The 21,728-nt window shown below is 44.5% G+C and overlaps 1 protein-coding gene across 1 annotated transcript; it reads left to right on the forward strand.

The window, feature by feature from the left end:
* Positions 1–672: 672 nt before the first annotated feature.
* LOC148474374 (zinc finger MYM-type protein 1-like) lies at positions 673–2,238 on the forward strand. The gene has a single exon (XM_088458725.1). The coding sequence runs from the start codon at positions 673–675 to the stop codon at positions 2,236–2,238; it is 1,566 nt and encodes a 521-aa protein (XP_088314851.1).
* The last annotated feature ends 19,490 nt before the right edge of the window (positions 2,239–21,728 follow it).

The following is a 21,728-nucleotide window of genomic DNA, read 5'->3' on the forward strand; positions in this document are numbered from 1 at the left end:
AGAAATACACCAATCTATAACGGCAGAGAAGTGTACAGAGAGTGTGATTCATGTCACAGATCCCGGACTATGGGATATTAAGAATACTAGTACAGTGGATTACTGGATTCATAGTGGGCCAACATCATGTCAGAATCATGATTGCAACCTTAAAAATTCACGCAGAGAGTACAAAGGAGCCGGAGGAGAGATAACTCAGATAAGGTATCTATCAAAGAATGTATTCAAACATGAACTGCGGAATGGCGAATATGTAAAATGCAAATGGCTACTCTATTCACTATCACAAGGTTGTTTGTACTGCTTTGCCTGACGCCTATTGTCCAATAAAGAATCTCCATTTTCTACATCAGGATTTAAAGATTGGAAACACAGCAATCTTATTGTAGATCATGAAAATGGAGAAGAACATCGCAAGTGCATGATCGCATATTAAATTCGCCATAAAGAAACTGGATGCATAGATTCTTTGTTAATCAAACAATATCGAGTACTGGTATAAAGTGTTGACACGTGTGGATTCTGTCATTCGCTTTCTTGCCTCAAGAGGCTTGGCATTTCGTGGAGAGAATCAAACTATTGGGTCATCAAACAATGGAAACTATTTAGGTATTCTAGAGCTGTTGAGTGAATTTGACCCTTTTCTGGAACAACATCTCAAAGTGTGTGGAAATGCTGGAAAGGGGAACCCATCGTATCTATCTGCAAACATTTGTGAGGAATTTAATGGGACAACATGTTCTTTCTGCCATTCTGGAAGAAATAAAAGAATCAAAGTATTATTCAATAAGTGTGGATTCCACTCCAGACATCTCACACATTGATCAACTGACATTTACAATCCGGTACATTAGAGGGTGTGAGCCATTAGAGCGTTTCCTCAAGTTCATCCCCATTTTTTCTCATGGAGCAAAGAATCTAGCAGACACTGTTGTAGATTTCCTGAATGAAAACAAAATTCCGCTGTCAAACTGCCGTGGTCAGTTATACGACAATGCCTCAAATATGTCTGGCCGCTATACTGGATTGCAAGCACGGATTCGGCAACTGAATGAGTTGGCCATCTATGTCCCCTGTGCTGGGCACAGCCTGAACTTGGTGGGAGTAAAAGCGGCAGAGTGTTCTCTACAGGTCGTCTCCTTCTTTGACTTTGTTCAGCATTTGTATTCTTTTTTCTCAGCTTCTACACATCGATGGAATGTTCTGTCCTCATCTTTAGGAAAAGATGTTGTGGTCAAGCGTCTGTCTGATACGAGATGGTCATCACATTTTGATGCTGTTAATGCTCTGCAAGAAGGTTTTGAAAAAATTAAAGATGCACTGGATTCTTTATCAGCTGACACTAACCAAGAAGTGAACACAAGGCGAGAGGCAGAAGAATTAAGTGAGAGAATGGAGAACATGGAAACAATCTTTCTGACAATTTTGTGGAACGACATTCTTAAAAGGTTTAACAAAACAAGTAAGTTCCTGCAGTCTAAAGATGTGAATATACTTGTTGCCATGAATCTTCTTGAGTCTCTGAAAAGTTATCTTCAGGAAATTAGAGATACATTCAGTGAATATGAACTGAAGGCCAGAAGTAGATGTCCAGATTTGGACTATAGTGATGTGAAGAAGCGGCAACGAAAGCGTAGTGTACGTCTTACTAGATATGATGGATCGGGAGAAGAGATAATTATAAACAAAAGTGAAAAATTCAAGGTAGAAACATTCCTCCCTGTTCTGGACTCTTTGAACTCTGAGCTCACAAAACGTGCAGAAGCTTATTCATGGATTGGAAATCTGTTTTCCTTCTTCGGTCAATTGAAAACAATTGGTTCTGATGAGCTAGACAAAAAGTGTGAGCATCTGGCTAATGTGTATGATAAAGACCTTGATTATGCTGCCTTTCTAAATGAATGCAAGCATCTCAAGCACTACATGGACCTTGATGAAAAATGTGAAACTCTCCCTGCATTGTACAGCAAACTAATTTTGGACAACTTGAAATCGGTGTTTCCCAATGTTGAAATCGCACTCAGAGTGTTCATGTGCACAATGGTGACCAACTGTACAGGAGAACGCTCATTTTCAAGATTGAAACTTATAAAGAATCAGCTTCGCAGTGCAATGGGGCAGCAGCGGTTGAACTGGCTTTCACTCATGTGCATGGAAAATGACATCCTGAAAACAATTGACTTCAAGCCAATTATAAAAAAATTCTCAAAAAAGAAATGTCGCAAACATTTGTGTTGATTAATATTAAATAATTATTTAATACTTTTCGGTTTGCCAATTATTTAACATTTTTATTTGATTTTGTTGAAAGTACTACTAAATCTAAAGGATTAATTTTATTGACCATTTACATTTTTTTCCCGTGAATGGGTGGGTAGGGGACCCCACTGCATTGCTTTGCCCAGGGCCCACAATGCTGTTAAGACAGCTCTGCATAGATGCCATCGCACATGTGCATTAGTCAGTAACCTGTAGCTGGAAGTGTTAGGCTGCAGGAAACATAGCAGAGGATGTGGGGGAGTGCACTATACACATGCGTAGACGCCCATCGCACATGTGCATTAGTCAGTAACCTGTAGCAGGAAGTGTTAGGCTGCAGGTAACACAGCACAGGTTGTCGGGGAGGGCACTATACCCATACGTAGACGCCCATCGCACATGTGCATTAGTAAGTAACCTGTAGCAGGAAGTGTTAGGCTGCAGGTAACACAGCAGAGGATGTCGGGGAGGGCACTATACCCATGCGTAAACGGCCATCGCACATGTGCATTAGTCAGTAACCTGTAGCAGGAAGTGTTAGGCTGCAGGTAACAAAGCAGAGGATGTCGGGGAGGGCACTATACACATGCATAGACGCCCATCGCACATGTGCATTAGTCAGTAACCTGTAGCAGGAAGTGTTAGGCTGCAGGTAACACAGCAGAGGATGTCGGGGAGGGCACTATACACATGCATAGACGGCCATCGCACATGTGCATTAGTCAGTAACCTGTAGCAGGAAGTGTTAGGCTGCAGGTAGCACAGCAGAGGATGTCTGGGAGGGCGCTATACACATACTTAGATGCCATCGCACATGTGCATTAGTCAGTAACCTGTAGCAGGAAGTGTTAGGCTGCAGGTAACACAGCAGAGGATGTCGGGGAGGGCACTATACACATGCATAGACGCCCATCGCACATGTGCATTAGTCAGTAACCTGTAGCAGGAAGTGTTAGGCTGCAGGTAACACAGCAGAGGATGTCAGGGAGGGCACTATACACATGCGTAGACGGCCATCACACATGTGCATTAGTCAGTAACCTGTAGCAGGAAGTGTTAGGCTGCAGGTAACACAGCAGAGGATGTCGGGGAGGGCACTATACACATGCATAAACTGCTATCGCACATGTGCATTAGTCAGTAACCTGTAGCAGGAAGTGTTAGGCTGCAGGTAACACAGCAGAGGTTGTCGGTGAGGGCACTATACACAAGCATAGACGGCCATCGCTCATGTGCATTAGTCATTAACCTGTAGAAGGAAGTGTTAGGCTGCAGGTAACACAGCAGAGGACGTCGGGGAGGGCACTATACACATGCGTAGATGGCCATCACACATGTGCATTAGTCAGTAACCTGTAGCAGGAAGTGTTAGGCTGCAGGTAACACAGCAGAGGCTGTCGGGGAGGGCACTATACACATGCATAGACTGCTATCGCACATGTGCATTAGTCAGTAACCTGTAGCAGGAAGTGTTAGGCTGCAGGTAACACAGCAGAGGATGTCGGTGAGGGCACTATACACAAGCATAGACGGCCATCGCTCATGTGCATTAGTCAGTAACCTGTAGCAGGAAGTGTTAGGCTGCAGGTAACACAGCAGAGGATGTCGGTGAGGGCACTATACACATGCATAGATGGCCATCACACATGTGCATTAGTCAGTAACCTGTAGCAGGAAGTGTTAGGCTGCAGGTAACAAAGCAGAGGATGTCGGGGAGGGCACTATACACATGCGTAGACAACCATCACACATGTGCATTAGTCAGTAACCTGTAGCAGGAAGTGTTAGGCTGCAGGTAACACAGCAGAGGATGTCGGGGAGGGCACTATACACATGCGTAGATGACCATCACACATGTGCATTAGTCAGTAACCTGTAGATGGAAGTGTTAGGCTGCAGGTAACACAGCAGAGGATGTCGTGGAGGGCACTATACACATGCGTAGATGGCCATCACACATGTGCATTAGTCAGTAACCTGTAGCAGGATGTGTTAGGCTGCAGGTAACACAGCAGAGGATGTCGGGGATGGCACTATACACATGCATAGATGGCCATCACACATGTGCATTAGTCAGTAACCTATAGCAGGAAGTGTTAGGCTGCAGGTAACACAGCAGAGGATGTCGGGGAGGACACTATACACATGCATAGACGGCCATCACACATGTGCATTAGTCAGTAACCTGTAGCAGGAAGTGTTAGGCTACAGGTAACACAGCAGAGTATGTCAGGGAGGGCACTATACACATGCATAGAGGGCCATCACACATGTGCATTAGTCAGTAACCTGTAGCAGGAAGTGTTAGGCTGCAGGTAACATAGCAGAGGATGTCGGGGAGGGCACTATACACATGCGTAGATGGCCATCACACATGTGCATTAGTCAGTAACCTATAGCAGGAAGTGTTAGGCTGCTGGTAACACAGCAGAGGATGTCGGGGAGGACACTATACACATGCATAGACGAGCATCACACATGTACTTTAGTCAGTAACCTGTAGCAGGAAGTGTTAGGCTGCAGGTAACACAGCAGAGTATGTCAGGGAGGGCACTATACACATGTATAGACGGCCATCGCACGTGCATTAGTCAGTAACCTGTAGCAAGAAGTGTTAGGCTGCAGGTAACACAGCAGAGGATGTCGGGGAGGGCACTATACACATGCATAGATGGCCATCGCACATGTGCATTAGTCAGTAACCTGTAGAAGGAAGTGTTAGGCTTCAGGTAACACAGCAGAGGATGTCGGGGAGGGCACTATACACATGCATAGATGGCCATCGCACATGTGCATTAGTCAGTAACCTGTAGCAGGAAGTGTTAGGCTGCAGGTAACACAGCAGAGGATGTCGGTGAGGGCACTGTACACATGCATAGACGGCCATCACACATGTGCATTCGTCAGTAACCTGTAGCAGGAAGTGTTAGGCTGCAGGTAACACAGCAGAGGATGTCGGGGAGGGCACTATACACATGCGTAGACAACCATCACACATGTGCATTAGTCAGTAACCTGTAGCAGAAAGTGTTAGGCTGCAGGTAACACAGCAGAGGATGTCGGGGAGGGCACTATACACATGCGTAGACGACCATCACACATGTGCATTAGTCAGTAACCTGTAGAAGGAAGTGTTAGGCTGCAGGTAACACAGCAGAGGATGTCGGGGAGGGCACTATACACATGCGTAGATGGCCATCACACATGTGCATTAGTCAGTAACCTGTAGCAGGACGTGTTAGGCTGTAGGTAACACAGCAGAGGATGTCGGGGATGGCACTATACACATGCATAGATGGCCATCACACATGTGCATTAGTCAGTAACCTATAGCAGGAAGTGTTAGGCTGCAGGTAACACAGCAGAGGATGTCGGGGAGGACACTATACACATGCATAGACGGCCATCACACATGTGCATTAGTCAGTAACCTGTAGCAGGAAGTGTTAGGCTGCAGGTAACACAGCAGAGTATGTCAGGGAGGGCACTATACACATGCATAGAGGGCCATCACACATGTGCATTAGTCAGTAACCTGTACAGGAAGTGTTAGGCTGCAGGTAACATAGCAGAGGATGTCGGGGAGGGCACTATACACATGCGTAGATGGCTATCACACATGTGCATTAGTCAGTAACCTATAGCAGGAAGTGTTAGGCTGCAGGTAACACAGCAGAGGATGTCGGGGAGGACACTATACACATGCATAGATGAGCATCACACATGTACTTTAGTCAGTAACCTGTAGCAGGAAGTGTTATGCTGCAGGTAACACAGCAGAGGATGTCAGGGAGGGCACTATACACATGCATAGACGGCCATCGCACATCTGCATTAGTCAGTAACCTGTAGCAAGAAGTGTTAGGCTGCAGGTAACACAGCAGAGGATGTCGGGGAGGGCACTTTATACACATGCATAGACGGCCATCGCACATGTGCATTAGTCAGTAACCTGTAGCAGGAAGTGTTAGGCTGCAGGTAACACAGCAGAGGATGTCGGTGAGGGCACTATACACATGCATAGATGGCCATCACACATGTGCATTAGTCAGTAACCTGTAGCAGGAAGTGTTAGGCTGCAGGTAACAAAGCAGAGGATGTCGGGGAGGGCACTATACACATGCGTAGACAACCATCACACATGTGCATTAGTCAGTAACCTGTAGCAGGAAGTGTTAGGCTGCAGGTAACACAGCAGAGGATGTCGGGGAGGGCACTATACACATGCGTAGATGACCATCACACATGTGCATTAGTCAGTAACCTGTAGATGGAAGTGTTAGGCTGCAGGTAACACAGCAGAGGATGTCGTGGAGGGCACTATACACATGCGTAGATGGCCATCACACATGTGCATTAGTCAGTAACCTGTAGCAGGACGTGTTAGGCTGCAGGTAACACAGCAGAGGATGTCGGGGATGGCACTATACACATGCATAGATGGCCATCACACATGTGCATTAGTCAGTAACCTATAGCAGGAAGTGTTAGGCTGCAGGTAACACAGCAGAGGATGTCGGGGAGGACACTATACACATGCATAGACGGCCATCACACATGTGCATTAGTCAGTAACCTGTAGCAGGAAGTGTTAGGCTACAGGTAACACAGCAGAGTATGTCAGGGAGGGCACTATACACATGCATAGAGGGCCATCACACATGTGCATTAGTCAGTAACCTGTAGCAGGAAGTGTTAGGCTGCAGGTAACATAGCAGAGGATGTCGGGGAGGGCACTATACACATGCGTAGATGGCCATCACACATGTGCATTAGTCAGTAACCTATAGCAGGAAGTGTTAGGCTGCTGGTAACACAGCAGAGGATGTCGGGGAGGACACTATACACATGCATAGACGAGCATCACACATGTACTTTAGTCAGTAACCTGTAGCAGGAAGTGTTAGGCTGCAGGTAACACAGCAGAGTATGTCAGGGAGGGCACTATACACATGTATAGACGGCCATCGCACGTGCATTAGTCAGTAACCTGTAGCAAGAAGTGTTAGGCTGCAGGTAACACAGCAGAGGATGTCGGGGAGGGCACTATACACATGCATAGATGGCCATCGCACATGTGCATTAGTCAGTAACCTGTAGAAGGAAGTGTTAGGCTTCAGGTAACACAGCAGAGGATGTCGGGGAGGGCACTATACACATGCATAGATGGCCATCGCACATGTGCATTAGTCAGTAACCTGTAGCAGGAAGTGTTAGGCTGCAGGTAACACAGCAGAGGATGTCGGTGAGGGCACTGTACACATGCATAGACGGCCATCACACATGTGCATTAGTCAGTAACCTGTAGCAGGAAGTGTTAGGCTGCAGGTAACACAGCAGAGGATGTCGGGGAGGGCACTATACACATGCGTAGACAACCATCACACATGTGCATTAGTCAGTAACCTGTAGCAGAAAGTGTTAGGCTGCAGGTAACACAGCAGAGGATGTCGGGGAGGGCACTATACACATGCGTAGACGACCATCACACATGTGCATTAGTCAGTAACCTGTAGAAGGAAGTGTTAGGCTGCAGGTAACACAGCAGAGGATGTCGGGGAGGGCACTATACACATGCGTAGATGGCCATCACACATGTGCATTAGTCAGTAACCTGTAGCAGGACGTGTTAGGCTGTAGGTAACACAGCAGAGGATGTCGGGGATGGCACTATACACATGCATAGATGGCCATCACACATGTGCATTAGTCAGTAACCTATAGCAGGAAGTGTTAGGCTGCAGGTAACACAGCAGAGGATGTCGGGGAGGACACTATACACATGCATAGACGGCCATCACACATGTGCATTAGTCAGTAACCTGTAGCAGGAAGTGTTAGGCTGCAGGTAACACAGCAGAGTATGTCAGGGAGGGCACTATACACATGCATAGAGGGCCATCACACATGTGCATTAGTCAGTAACCTGTACAGGAAGTGTTAGGCTGCAGGTAACATAGCAGAGGATGTCGGGGAGGGCACTATACACATGCGTAGATGGCTATCACACATGTGCATTAGTCAGTAACCTATAGCAGGAAGTGTTAGGCTGCAGGTAACACAGCAGAGGATGTCGGGGAGGACACTATACACATGCATAGACGAGCATCACACATGTACTTTAGTCAGTAACCTGTAGCAGGAAGTGTTAGGCTGCAGGTAACACAGCAGAGGATGTCAGGGAGGGCACTATACACATGCATAGACGGCCATCGCACATCTGCATTAGTCAGTAACCTGTAGCAAGAAGTGTTAGGCTGCAGGTAACACAGCAGAGGATGTCGGGGAGGGCACTTTATACACATGCATAGACGGCCATCGCACATGTGCATTAGTCAGTAACCTGTAGCAGGAAGTGTTAGGGTGAAGGTAACACAGCAGAGGATGTCGGGGAGGGCACTATACACATGCATAGACGGCCATCGCACATGTGCATTAGTCAGTAACCTGTAGCAAGAAGTGTTAGGCTGCAGGTAACACAGCAGAGGATGTCGGGGAGGGCACTTTATACACATGCATAGACGGCCATCGCACATGTGCATTAGTCAGTAACCTGTAGCAGGAAGTGTTAGGGTGAAGGTAACACAGCAGAGGATGTCGGGGAGGGCACTATACACATGCATAGACGGCCATCGCACATGTGCATTAGTCAGTAACCTGTAGCAGGAAGTGTTAGGCTGCAAGTAACACAGCAGAGGATGTCGGGGAGGGCACTATACACATGCATAGATGGCTATCGCACATGTGTATTAGTTAGTAACCTGTAGCAGGAAGTGTTAGGCTGCAGGTAACACAGCAGAGGATGTTGGGGAGGGCACTATAACATTAAGGGGTTCTCGTTAAGGAATTTGCCCCCCAGCACACTGCAGCAATAATTATTTTGAGGTGAACGTTTGGGAGTGGGGTCCCCGGAGTTGTTCTGGCTGGACCTTTCTCATGGCATCACCACTTAATTCACATAGAATATTTTTTCACTTCTCTATTTGTTTGTATATTATTTATGTCATTTTAATTCTTTTACATTTCATTAACACTTATTGATTTATTCTTACACATCTATCGTTTACACTTCACTATCACCTTTTTTCCCCTTTTTGTGTGATGCCCTGGGGATGGTCCTTGGCTGGAATTTTTTTGGGGTGCCTTGCTTCTCGGACGCGATCCCCTTAATGTTAGGGACGCTGGTATAGAGGAGCCTTGATGTCGGCCCAGCGCTTATTCATATATTTGCAAATGTATGTAACCAATACCTCTGAATTTCTATTATCATGTAGGATTTAAGTAATTTTGATTTAGCTGCAGTGTGCTGGGGGGCTTCCAGGCTTATACAGCATACCCTTCTGAGACTACCATACAAACATATAAACACGTCAGTTATTAGAAACTTACTGGGCTACACAAGCAATGCACTCCTTAGACTACACTAGGGATAAATATTATCGATGGGGCAATAATGCAGGGAAATTACTGGCGGCTATGTCTAAACCATTTAGAAGAAGACACACTATTATTTCTTTAAAACAGTCTTCCACAGGTGCAGTTTTAACCAAGTCCCAAGACATAGCGACCGAATTTCAAAAATATTTTGAAACTGTTTTTTGCTCCTCCCCAGTAGATTAGGAGACTCATGATAATTTTTTAACGGAGTCAGTGTTGCCACGCTTGACTCCGGAACAGAGGGAGGTTTTAGTTGGGGACATAACTATGGAGGAAATAAATATGACCATCTCTCGCCTTCCTAATGGCAAATCACCTGCTCCAGATGGTCTATCAGTGGATTACTACCGCATTTTGCAACCACATATTGCCCCGGTTCTGCTGGAGTTATATAAGGAGATATATACTTAAAGTTCTCCTTATTCTACCTTTAATGAGGCATTTATGACGTTATTACCTAAACCCCAAAAAACCCTAGTTCAGTCACTTCTTATAGGCCAATTAGTTTACTAAACATAGATTTCAAACTTTTGGCCAAAATCATGGCCCTGCGGCTTCAAAATGTTCTACCTTTAATTTTATCCGACCATCAGTCAGGGTTTGCTCAGGGCCGTCATGCAAAGAAAACTATCCGTATTGCATTAGATGCTATAATATCTTCCAATATTTCCCCTTCGGAATGAAATATGCTTTTAAGCTTAGATGTTAATAAGGCATTTGATATGGTGCTATGGTCACACCTATTCAAGGTCATGGAATTACATGGATTTGACCGGGCCTTTATTAATTTGATTAAATATTTCTGTAATGACCCTTCTACATCCCTATTAATTAATGGCACAATTGGTCCTCGTTTTATTCTGGGGAGAGGGACCCGTCAGGGGAGCCCGTTATCTCCTCTTCTATTTAATTTGGCTATGGATCCTTTATTGAGAACACTTCAAAATTGGGCAACTTTTAAAGTTATTAAGGTTGGCCGCAAGGAAATTAAAATATCAGCTTTTGCTTATGATATTTTGTTGCATATTAATGACCTTGAACATTCTCTCTTCCAAATTATTGAAAAAAATAATTTATTTGGATCCATATCGGACTTCAGTATTAATATGGATAAATCGACAGAAATGGTATTGTATGACAGACAAATACGTCCCTCTTGGACAAAAAGGTTTTCGTTTCAATGGGCCAAATCTCATATCCCATAATTTTACATCGTAAACATGCTAACCTATATAGTTTTAATATAAATCGAGCTATACAAATATTGACTAATAATATTAAGGAATGGGAATGGTTACCTCTTTCTTCTTTGGAGAGGGCCAACTTACTAAAAATGGTTGCAATACAACGTTTATTGTACCCACTTCAAACTATCCCATTGCTCTTAACCAAACAAGATATACGGATTAATGCTTTATTTTGGAAGTGTATTTGGAAAGGGGGTCTCAGCCGAAACGCCTTGAAAAAATTGCAACAACCCAAAATTAATGGAGGTATTAATTTCCCAAATACTGAAACATGTACTCATGCTGCACTTTTAAGACATTTAAGGGACTGACTTCATAAAACCTCCATTTATACTGACACATTATTAGAGCAAGAATTTACAGGTAAAATTGATTTAATTTATTTCCTTCACCAACATGACAAGGAAATTCCTGATTCACAGAAATCTAACCCTCTTCTCTGGACAGCCAGAAATATCTGGCATATTCTAAGTTATAAAGTAGGATTAACTGCATTTCACTCCCTATATCTACCCTTGATAGGAAACTCTGATTTCTTGGGCGGCATTGCTGCTCACCCTTTCACCTTGCGGAAGATGGCGGGATTGGGTAATGTTGAATCTTTTGTTTCTGAGGGACAATAAGCGTGCCCTCTCATACTCTCACATTCTTACTATGCATACAGGGGTATGACCATATCCTTTGGCTTTCTTAAAGGCACGTTTTATATATCCCACGTTTTGGGTCATTTCTCAGATAAGGATTGGGAGAATACGCTGGATAGGTTTCTAAGCAAACCAGTACCTACACAAAAAGCCATATCGATCCACTACCTTTTTAAGGGACATAATAGATCACACTAAGATTACAGGGGGTATGGCTGGATGACTGGTACAATTCCCTACTTTGAGTATGGAACAACTCGATAAAGCTTTTTGGTTTTCTAGGACAGCAAGCATGTACAGAGAGCTTTCCCTTAACATTTAGCACAATACTTAACTCATATGCGACGTTTCCGTATAGGGACTTCGGCTTCTACTGCTTGCCCGAAATGTCATCAAGAAGACGCTGACAATTATCACTGTTTATGGGCGTGCCCAATAGCTCAATATTTTTGGCATTTAATCCAAAGATACGCTGAGGCGAAACTTTTAAATTATGTACCTTTCAATCCAGAATGGGCAATATTAGGAATTTTTGATCCAGATATATGAATTTCGAAAGCAGGGAAGAGACTTTTTTTAGCGCATAGTGCCGCAGGTAGGAAGACTATCTTGCAAGGATGAATTGATGCAAACCCCCCCCCAAATACCTTTATTTCTAAATAAACTTAATTTTATATTTAGAATGGACTAGATAGAAATGCTTCTACATAGAGATATGAGAGTGGAAAGATTATTTATCACCTGGGAGTCTTATGTAAACACCCTTCCACTAACTGTAAGATTACAAATCCACCATATTCTTAAAAATTCAACATTGTATTTAACTAGATTAGCTGTGCAAGACCAACCGATTTCACTGAATTAATTATTGGGGTACTGGTGGGTCTATCACCTACGTCTCCGTGTCAGTGTTCTAGTTTACGGGAATCACAGCTTTGACTATTATTATTGTTACTGTAGTCAATATTGATGGCTGTATGTATATGTTTCACAATTCACTGATTATATCTCACAATACAGTGTTCCTTGTAAGGAACTACAATATAAAGTACTTAAAGTATATTTTTTTGAGCAACTGTGAGTATTTTGACAATGTATTCTATTCTGGAAATGTTTCAGTGATTGTGAACTAATGTTGAAAATGTTTCACTGTGCTTCAATAAAAATTGTATAAAAAAAATAAAAATTGTATTCTTCTTTAACCATTCTTTGGTCGAAGGACTTGTGTGCTTTGGGTCATTGTCTTGCATGACCCACGTTCTCTTGAGATGCAGCTCCTGGACAGATGTTCTGACATTTTCCTCTAAAATATTCTGGTATAGTTCAGAATTCATTGTCCCATTAATGATGGCAAGTCTTCCTGGGCCAGATGCAGCAAAACAGGCCCAAACCATGATACCACCACCACCGTGTTTCACAGATGGAATTAAATTTTTATGATGGAATGCAGTGTTCTCCTTCTCCAAACATAACGCTTCTAATTTACACCAAAAAGCTCTATTTTGGACTCATCTATCCACAAAACATTGTTCCAATAGTCTTTTGGCTTGTCCAGGTGAGCTTTAGCAAACTGCAGATGGGCAGCAATGTTCTTTTTGGAGAGCAGTGGCTTTCTCCTTGCAATCCTGCCATGCACACCATTGTTGTTCAGTGTCCTCCTGATGATGGGTTCCTTTGTGACCTTGTAAACTATTAGACACCTTGCTCTTGGCGTGATCTTTGTTGGTCGTCCACTCCTGGGGAGGGTAATAATGGTCTGGAATTTCCACCATTTGTACACAATCTGTCTGAGTGTTGATTGGTGGAGTCCAAACTCTTTAGAGATGGTTTTGTTACCTTTTCTAGCCTGATGAGCATCAACAACTCTTCTTCTGAGGTCCTCAGAAATCGTCTTTGTTTGTGGCATGATACACTTCCACAAACATGTGTTGTGAACATCAGACTTTGATAGATCTCTGTTGTTTTTTAAAAAAACAGGTTGTATTAAAAATCATATCCATGGACAGAGGCTCAGCTATGTGTAAAGTAAAGTGATCGCATCAGTGATCACTTTGCTTTATGCTACAGGACCTACTGCCCTTGCGCAGCTATCAAACAGCATATGCGCAAGTGGCTATTACCGGCGAAAGATCCCTCTCCCGCTACATTACACAACATGTAGCCTATAGACTACAATGGCTAATGCATTCCGGAGCTTGGTGAATCGCACAATGCAGCAGCCGCCATAGAAACTTGAGGGTGCTGCTATTGCGTTCATAAACAAGGAAACTGCAGCAGATATCTCTGATATATCTGCTGTGGAATCCTGTCATACATTTAGGGGATACTTATTTTGCGGGTATCCAAAAATGTGTATAATACATATGCCCAGTGGCGTCCCTCCGTGACACTCGGTGTGGTGAGTAGAGTAGTGCGCATGGTGAAGCCGTGCACCGGTAAAAAGGGGTCATGGTCTCACGGCAAGGGGGCATGGCCTCGTGGGTAGGGGTGTGGCCCAAGTTTTAGTATCTCCAGGAGGTTCCAGAGGTGCGTACTGCCCCCGGGGACCGGTCTGTTTGCAGTGCCGGCTCCCTCTCTGTGTCATGAGCCAAGTGCTGCACGGAATGCTACAGCGCAGCACCCGGCTCCTGTCACTGAGGAGGAGTTGGCACTTTGGCTGTCACCCCTCAGCGGGTGACATCCGGGTGCGGCCCGCACCCCCCTTGTGATGTCACTGCATATGCCCCCAAGTCTCAATGGTTTTGGGAGAAAATGCAAAACTAAATGTCTGTGGTTTTTGATTGGACAGAGGATGCCATGTTCCCAGAGACCTGCAAATTCACAGAGGACTCTGGCACAGTGGCACAGTCTACTCACGTGCACCGACCGCTAGAGAGAAGGGTGCCCACACGGAGAATGCCCACGGACCCCCCTCTTCTCTTATAATGTCCCTACATTATATTATGCCTTGTTATATAGTCTATACAGGGAAGTAATAGGGTCCTATTTATCTTAGTTACTAGTACACTATTGTAGTATTAGAGAATCTACACATTGATATGAACACCTATATTTCCATGACATATCATAAAATAGTATCCTTCACTGTGCATATAATATCTCCACACACTACAGCCATAACAGGTCTATACAAATATATGTGTGTAATATTTATATTATCTGTAGTTTTACACAAATGTATATGCATGTTAATAGATGTTTCATAATATTATAAACTCATCTCATAGTTATTGAATATTGTGAGCACTGATTTTTAGCACTTTTTTTTCTATACTATGAGGATGTGAATTATTTAACTGATATCCTCATATTATTATAGTAGTTGAGGTATTCAAATCAACAGCAGATAATTACCAACACTTATGTAACAGATACCTGTATGTACCCCATGCTATTAGAAAAATGTAAGATATTTGCAATCTCATGTTAGATAAACTCTTATGTATGATGCTAAATATTACCATTATTTTATTTTATACAAAATAATTGGGAATAAGCATCATGCACCAATTAAAACAATTGAGAAAACCGGCTTTATGTTACTATGAAGCAGTGTATAATATTACAGCGTGTTGTATGTCAGAGTCACAGATATCCTCAGTTTTGGTCCGTGTAATGAATACTGATGATCCAGGGGTAGTGAATAGGAACCAATCAGGTTATTGGATGATGTAATGCAAATCAAGCCATGATTGGTCAAGACTGCCTTACATCATATAACCTTGTTTGCGGCCAATTGAATCTGCCCCTAAGAATCTGTGGTTGCTCATACGCCTGTGCCTTATTATATAGCTCCTGAATTAAAAGCGACTCGTAAAAAATACAAACCACGAAATCTGATTAGGGTAATTCAAGACTGTATTAGACGGATATTGAATAATGAAAATATACAGACACACCAATATAAATGACAGGCCTAATTACATTTCAAAATACTTAATCAATATTAATGGCCAAGAAGAGTTTTACTAATCTTTCTGTTTCTGAGTCTCACTCCCACATTTGCACTTTACGGCACACTAATAATGTAATACATTGCTAACTTGCTATTGGCAAGGGGTGTACGTGGGACAACACCAATAGGAATTTTAATGCATATGTGATGAAGATTTTGGGCCTGATTCAGAGCCGTTCGCTATTTGTGGTCGTTTGTTCAAAAACAAGGGGTGGCTATTCAAATGATCCGTTCGCAAATTGCAGTCTGTTCCCACCTCTAAGTCTGAACAAGCGAGCAAAACATACGCTCGTTTATTTGATAAAAACGCCCCCTGGCCGCACGCACCATACGTCATGTCGGCTATTTATTAGATTAATCGAGTACATCGTACAGTGTATGAACTGCTCGCTATTCTGTGGTTGGTGTTTTCAACCGCTATTTTGCGAGCAGTTCTGAGTTTAAAAAAACCAAGTGACGTGGTCAATGACGCTGCTGTATTAATTATGCACTCCCTTAAAACGCCCGTTTTGACCTTTAAGCACGCCTGCGTTCGGATCTCCACTCCCCGTTTTCAAGCACCTTCCCCTGTTACCACCCACATACGCCTCATTCTGTCACTCAAAATAGCAGGCCCTCGCTATATTGCGTACCAACGATTTTCGGCCGCACTGACTGGTTCGCGCATGCGTACTAAAAACCGTACGCATGCGCAGATGTGCGAACATCGCTCGGAACGAGCGTACTGCCGCTAGCGAGTGGCTCTGAATGAGGGCCTTTGTTTTTAATTCAGAATAACAATAATCATAATAGTGCCCTATCTCAGATACTTTTCCTTTAAGCTCTTGCATTGATATTTCTTATTCTAAGTTGCACCATCCTTATAACTGCGCACAAAGGTAGTGATGGGAAGCAGATATTGTATTATATAATGGTAGACATGATAAGATTAGAAGTTACTATATATCAGTGCATTAGTCCCTTTCCTAAGCATAGGCCCTGCAACATTCTAACTGCCACCTGCATGTCTGTGATGTCACAATCACATTCTCCCCCTATATAAAGCATGCCCAGCTACTGACAGCCACTTTGTGGTGACAGTTTGTTCCACATTGATCCTGTGAGTGATTTCTGCTCAATTTAATTGAGTTTGAATAGCGAACTGCAAAAAGACTTACGACTATTGGATTATAGACAACTGTATTCCAATAAGGAACCATCTTTGGATGAAGAACCAACTTGGGGTAAGGCCAGAATAACACCTTTGGCTAATAAATTTAGGCCTAGCACACAGATTACTACCCCTCTAGGCACCTCTGTTTTATCTCCAGCTTCTACATTTAATATTATGGGTAAAGCAAATTATACAACTAATGTGACACTGGATGACTTAAAAGAGGAAGGAGACCATAGTACATAATTAGCTATTATGGAGCCCTCCAGGGAGTGTATTCTCCAAGAACTGAAGCTTCTATACTCTCCTGTGATAAAAAGATGCCTGCCTGAGATCATTATCTCTATGACGTTGGGGACCCTTGTGCATAAAATCGGCAGGATAAAAAATGTCCTCAGAAAGAAGTGGCGCTGCTTGGCCATTACAGAGAAACATATGGTCTTAGATTTTTTGTGCCTTGTTTTAGAGCAAAGGTTGGATGTGAGCAACTTATTTCAAAATATCATAGCGGTGATTGTAAAGGCAATGACAGAGGCAGAGGGTGTGACCAGTGAGGGCATCTGGCTTTCAGCCAGCAAAGTACTTTACTACTTAGCCAGGGACTACACGGAGACAACTATTTACCAGCTTATGACTACAATTCAGACCTGCTCGCTCTACGCCCGGCCACTGTCTGCATTTACCACCCTGTCTGCAATAATGTCTTATCCCACCGTGCATACCATTGACAAGCTATATATGTTATCTCAGATATGTACAGACATGGAAACTACAACTCATCCTGCCACCCAAAGGATTCTTTCCATGTTTATTAACAATGCTGCTGTGGCCTATGGAAGTGATGGTATGAAAGAGCCCAATATAAGACTATTATTCACAAAAGCCTGCACTATCCTCACCAACTGGGAAACACAAAACTGGCAGTGTGCCGAGGTCAGAGATATAATTGCCACCACCATAGAACGAGTGAATTATCTACTGGCTGCCCATCTGCAGACCCTTCCACCACCCAGCAGTGATGTGAGCAACACGGATCAGGAGCCCAGTGTAAGACTCATTACTTATGGCCCCGGAGCAATATATAAGAATGTTCCATCTGACACTTTCCCTAATGCGTATGAAGGTGCTAACAACTTTGTCAGAAGTGTTGTACAGAGCGGGATGTGCAGAGAAATTGTGGGTCTACTAAGGCCACTATGTGACTCACGTGATATACAAAACAAACAAACAAGTGTCACAATTTGTGCAACTTTCATGGCATTTCCAAATGCTCTCCCTGCTGACCTAAATAATGTCATCATTAGCGATATATTACGCACGATGGATGGGGTTGATATCCATACTCGCCTCATAGCTTTAGGGTGCATTGAGAATTTCACAAAGGCCTTTCCAAACATGGCTAAGAAATTCAGAAAAGCATTTACTAAGACACTTGTGCGAGAGTTACAGGAAAAAGGAAATCAGGCTTTGGTCCCCGTCATCCTGAAAACTCTACTGACCGTTGTTCAACTGCATAAGAAGAAAACTTGGCACAAATACAATGACATCCTCAGCCTCATCACCAAATACCTCTATTATAAAAACCATGTCATCCAACTATATGGTACCCGGCTGTTTGGCGAGCTAGTACAGCGATGCAGAGCATTTCCATGTAGTCCTGTCACCAGACTAGTTCGGGAACATTGCTGCACATTACTTGTAAAGCTGCACAGCTATAACTCGGAAATGGTATCAGCTGCAGTGGTCTGCCTCTTCCAGTGCCTTCCACACCTGGGCTGCAAGACCATCACCCTGGAAGAGGGCAGTGAGTGCTGGGACATCAGGAACATAAATGCCATTTATCTGACCCTGGCTAAGAAACACCTCCTAAAGACAATGTTATCCAAGGCTGCAGAAACTCTGCCCAATTCTCCAGACATTGGGGCAGCTGTTAGGCACATTGCAGCTATAAAAGAATTCATATCTTACGACGAGCTCACTCCAACTGACTTGAGTGAGATATGGAAATATCTACAAAGGACAGTGGATTTGCATGATACAAATGCAAGGGAAGCAGCAATAACAGCTTCACAATCGCTAGGTGAGAAGTGGCCGAGCCTGGGCACAGTAACAGCCAGTAATTATGTGGGTGGATGGAGGGCAAAGGAGGAGGCGGCAAACTAGCATATCAGTGATCCACCTACCAGCAAGCGGACATAGAGAAGCACCAAATAGCTGCCCCTGGCCTTGTGCCTGGATCTGACCATGACACCTGTCTGCTATCAGCCTCTGACCTAGTGACCATGCTTTCTACCTTCCAACACCTAGCAAGTTCCCGGCTCTGACTGCCATCCCGTACCGTCTGCCATCCCGTACCGTCTGCTTTCCTGATCTGGACTTCTCTCCGTGAGTAGTATTACTTCTATTCTCACTATAGTGTCACATACTGTATATAGGCTTGTCATATCATCCCTGTATCCAGGACACATATGAGTTACACAGATCCTGTAGCTGGCTGACGTCAAGTCTCCACTCCACCTGGTTTTAATCAGCCACAGAATCTGTGTAATTCACGTGTCCCAAATTAAATGGATGATATGACACACACACACATGTATACATACATATACAGAGCTGGATGTGGGGTGGTATAGAACGGTATGCTGTACCATTACGTTTTCTTCCTTGTATTTTTTTTGAGAACCCATCACAGAGTTACTAGTAGTTTCTACACCCCTCCATCTAAAATCTAATCCCACTCATGATAATATGCTCCTCCCTAGTCCCTGATGTGAGCAGGAAAGTACAGAGAGGAGACAGTGCAGCAGGACCTGTCAGTGCAAATCAGTCTCCAAGTAAATGATCTTTCAGTTATATGAATGTGCTCACCAGCCCCCGGCCTTCTCCCTCCTCCTCCTCGTCCAGTAATGCCCGGCCATGCAGATCCTGGGCACCATGCTGCCTCCCTGCTCCCAATGTTCCCGGCCACCCTTATCAACCTAGAAAGTGAAAAGCAGAGAAGTCTTAGTCTTGACCAGTTGCCCCGCACATCCTGCTGCCTGTATGCATTCACTGTCCAGCGGCTCCCGCTAGGCTCTTACCCCCAACCAGCTAAACCCAGGCTTGGTCGGAAATCAGCAGCAGTATGTCCTGAGGCTCTGAATGCAAGTGAGCAGGGATCGACTCTGGCCTTCATATTACCCCTCTACCCCATCAAATTGCACTCCCGCTCCCTGTGAGGCCCCACTTTACATCCCATGAGGAGGCAGCACCGGATTATAGGTGTCTGCCCTGGGACCCCCCATACACAAGGGGCCCCCACACATAGCAAATGAACTAGGGGTTGCCAGCCCTCAGCCTCATTGTGCCCGGTGGCTCCCTGCTCTTTCCAGAGTCATGGACATCTATTAGTAAAGATGCCACAAATCTGGGACTGTATGGCATGTGCAGAGTGCAGACGAGAGCCAGACGGCATAGCAGTTGGGACGGACAAGCAACCAGGTCAGGAACACAGACACAGCATTAGGCAGACTACTGATGTTATGCCAGCTATGCCTGGATGTCACAATGCTTTCTTAACTTTAAATGAGCAAAGCTAATCTCAATGTTTCTATAGTCTCCATTCACTTTTCTCTGTTGGTGTCTTCACGCTCTCATGTCTGCTGCTTGGTAAGGCCACCCAACTTCGGGCAAGCAAATTTCTCAAGTTATTTCACTAGACTTAGAGCAACATATAATAAGCGCTATGGCTAGTGCTGATGTGTTATAGGGAGAACAGCTACAGTAAATAAACATGGAATAGAAACCAGATGGATATTTAAAAATTTCCTATTTTAACTTTATATAGTGCACCCAGTGAGCATCCTGCGAGAGGGCAAAGCAGCCAGCATCCTGCAAGAGTGCCAACAGCCAGCATCTTGCAAGAGTGCCCATCTACCATCCTCCTCAGAGTGCCAGCCAAACAGTCAACATTCAGCAAGTGCCAACCAGCCAGCATATTGCAAGAGTGCCCCTCTGCTAGCACCTTATAAAATAGCCAACCCGCCATCATCCTGTGAGTGCCAGCCAACCAGCCAGCATCCTGCAAGAAGTCCAAGCAGCCAGCATCAAGTGAGGGTGCCTACCACCCAGCATTCTGCAAGAGTGCCAACCACCCAGCATTCTGCAATTCTTACCAGCCAGCATTCTGCAAGAGTGCCAACCAGCCAGCATTCTGCAAGAGTGCCAACCACCCAGCATTCTGCAAGGCTTACCAGCCAGCATTCTGCAAGAGTGCCAACCACCCAGCATTCTGAAAGAGTGCCAACCAGCCAGCATTCTGCAAGAGTGCCAACCAGCCAGCATTCTGCAGAGGGCCAACCAGCCAGCATTCTGCAAAGAGTGCCAATCAGCCAGCATTCTGCAAAGAGTGCCAACCAGCCAGCATTCTGCAAAGAGTGCCAACCAACCAGCATTCTGCAAAGAGTGCCAACCAACCAGCATTCTGCAAGGCTTACCAGCCGCATTCTGCAAGAGTGCCAACAAGCTAGCATTCTGAAAGAGTGCCAACCAGCCAGCATTCTGCAAGAGTGCCAACCAGCTAGCATTCTGCAAAGAGTGCCAACCAGCCAGCATTCTGCAAAGAGTGCCAACCAGCCAGCATTCTGCAGAGTGCCAACCAGCCAGCATTCTGCAGAGTGCCAACCAGCCAGCATTCTGCAAAGAGTGCCAACCAACCAGCATTCTGCAAGAGTGCCAACCACCCAGCATTCTGCAAGGCTTACCAGCCAGCATTCTGCAAAGAGTGCCAACAAGCTAGCATTCTGCAAGAGTGCCAACCAGCCAGCATTCTGCAAGAGTGCCAACCAGCCAGCATTCTGCAAAGAGTGCCAACCAGCCAGCATTCTGCAAAGAGTGCCTACCAGCCAGCATTTGGCAAACAGTGCCAACCAGCTAGCATTCTGCAGAGTACCAACCAGCAAGCATTCTGCAGAGTGCCAAACAACCAGCATTCTGCTAAGAGTGCCAACCAACCAGCATTCTGCAAGAGTCCCAACCAGCCAGCATTCTGCAAA

This window comes from Taudactylus pleione, unplaced genomic scaffold (genome assembly GCF_031769625.1).
Source record: "Taudactylus pleione unplaced genomic scaffold, aTauple2 ptg000848l, whole genome shotgun sequence".
NCBI lineage: Eukaryota > Metazoa > Chordata > Amphibia > Anura > Myobatrachidae > Taudactylus > Taudactylus pleione.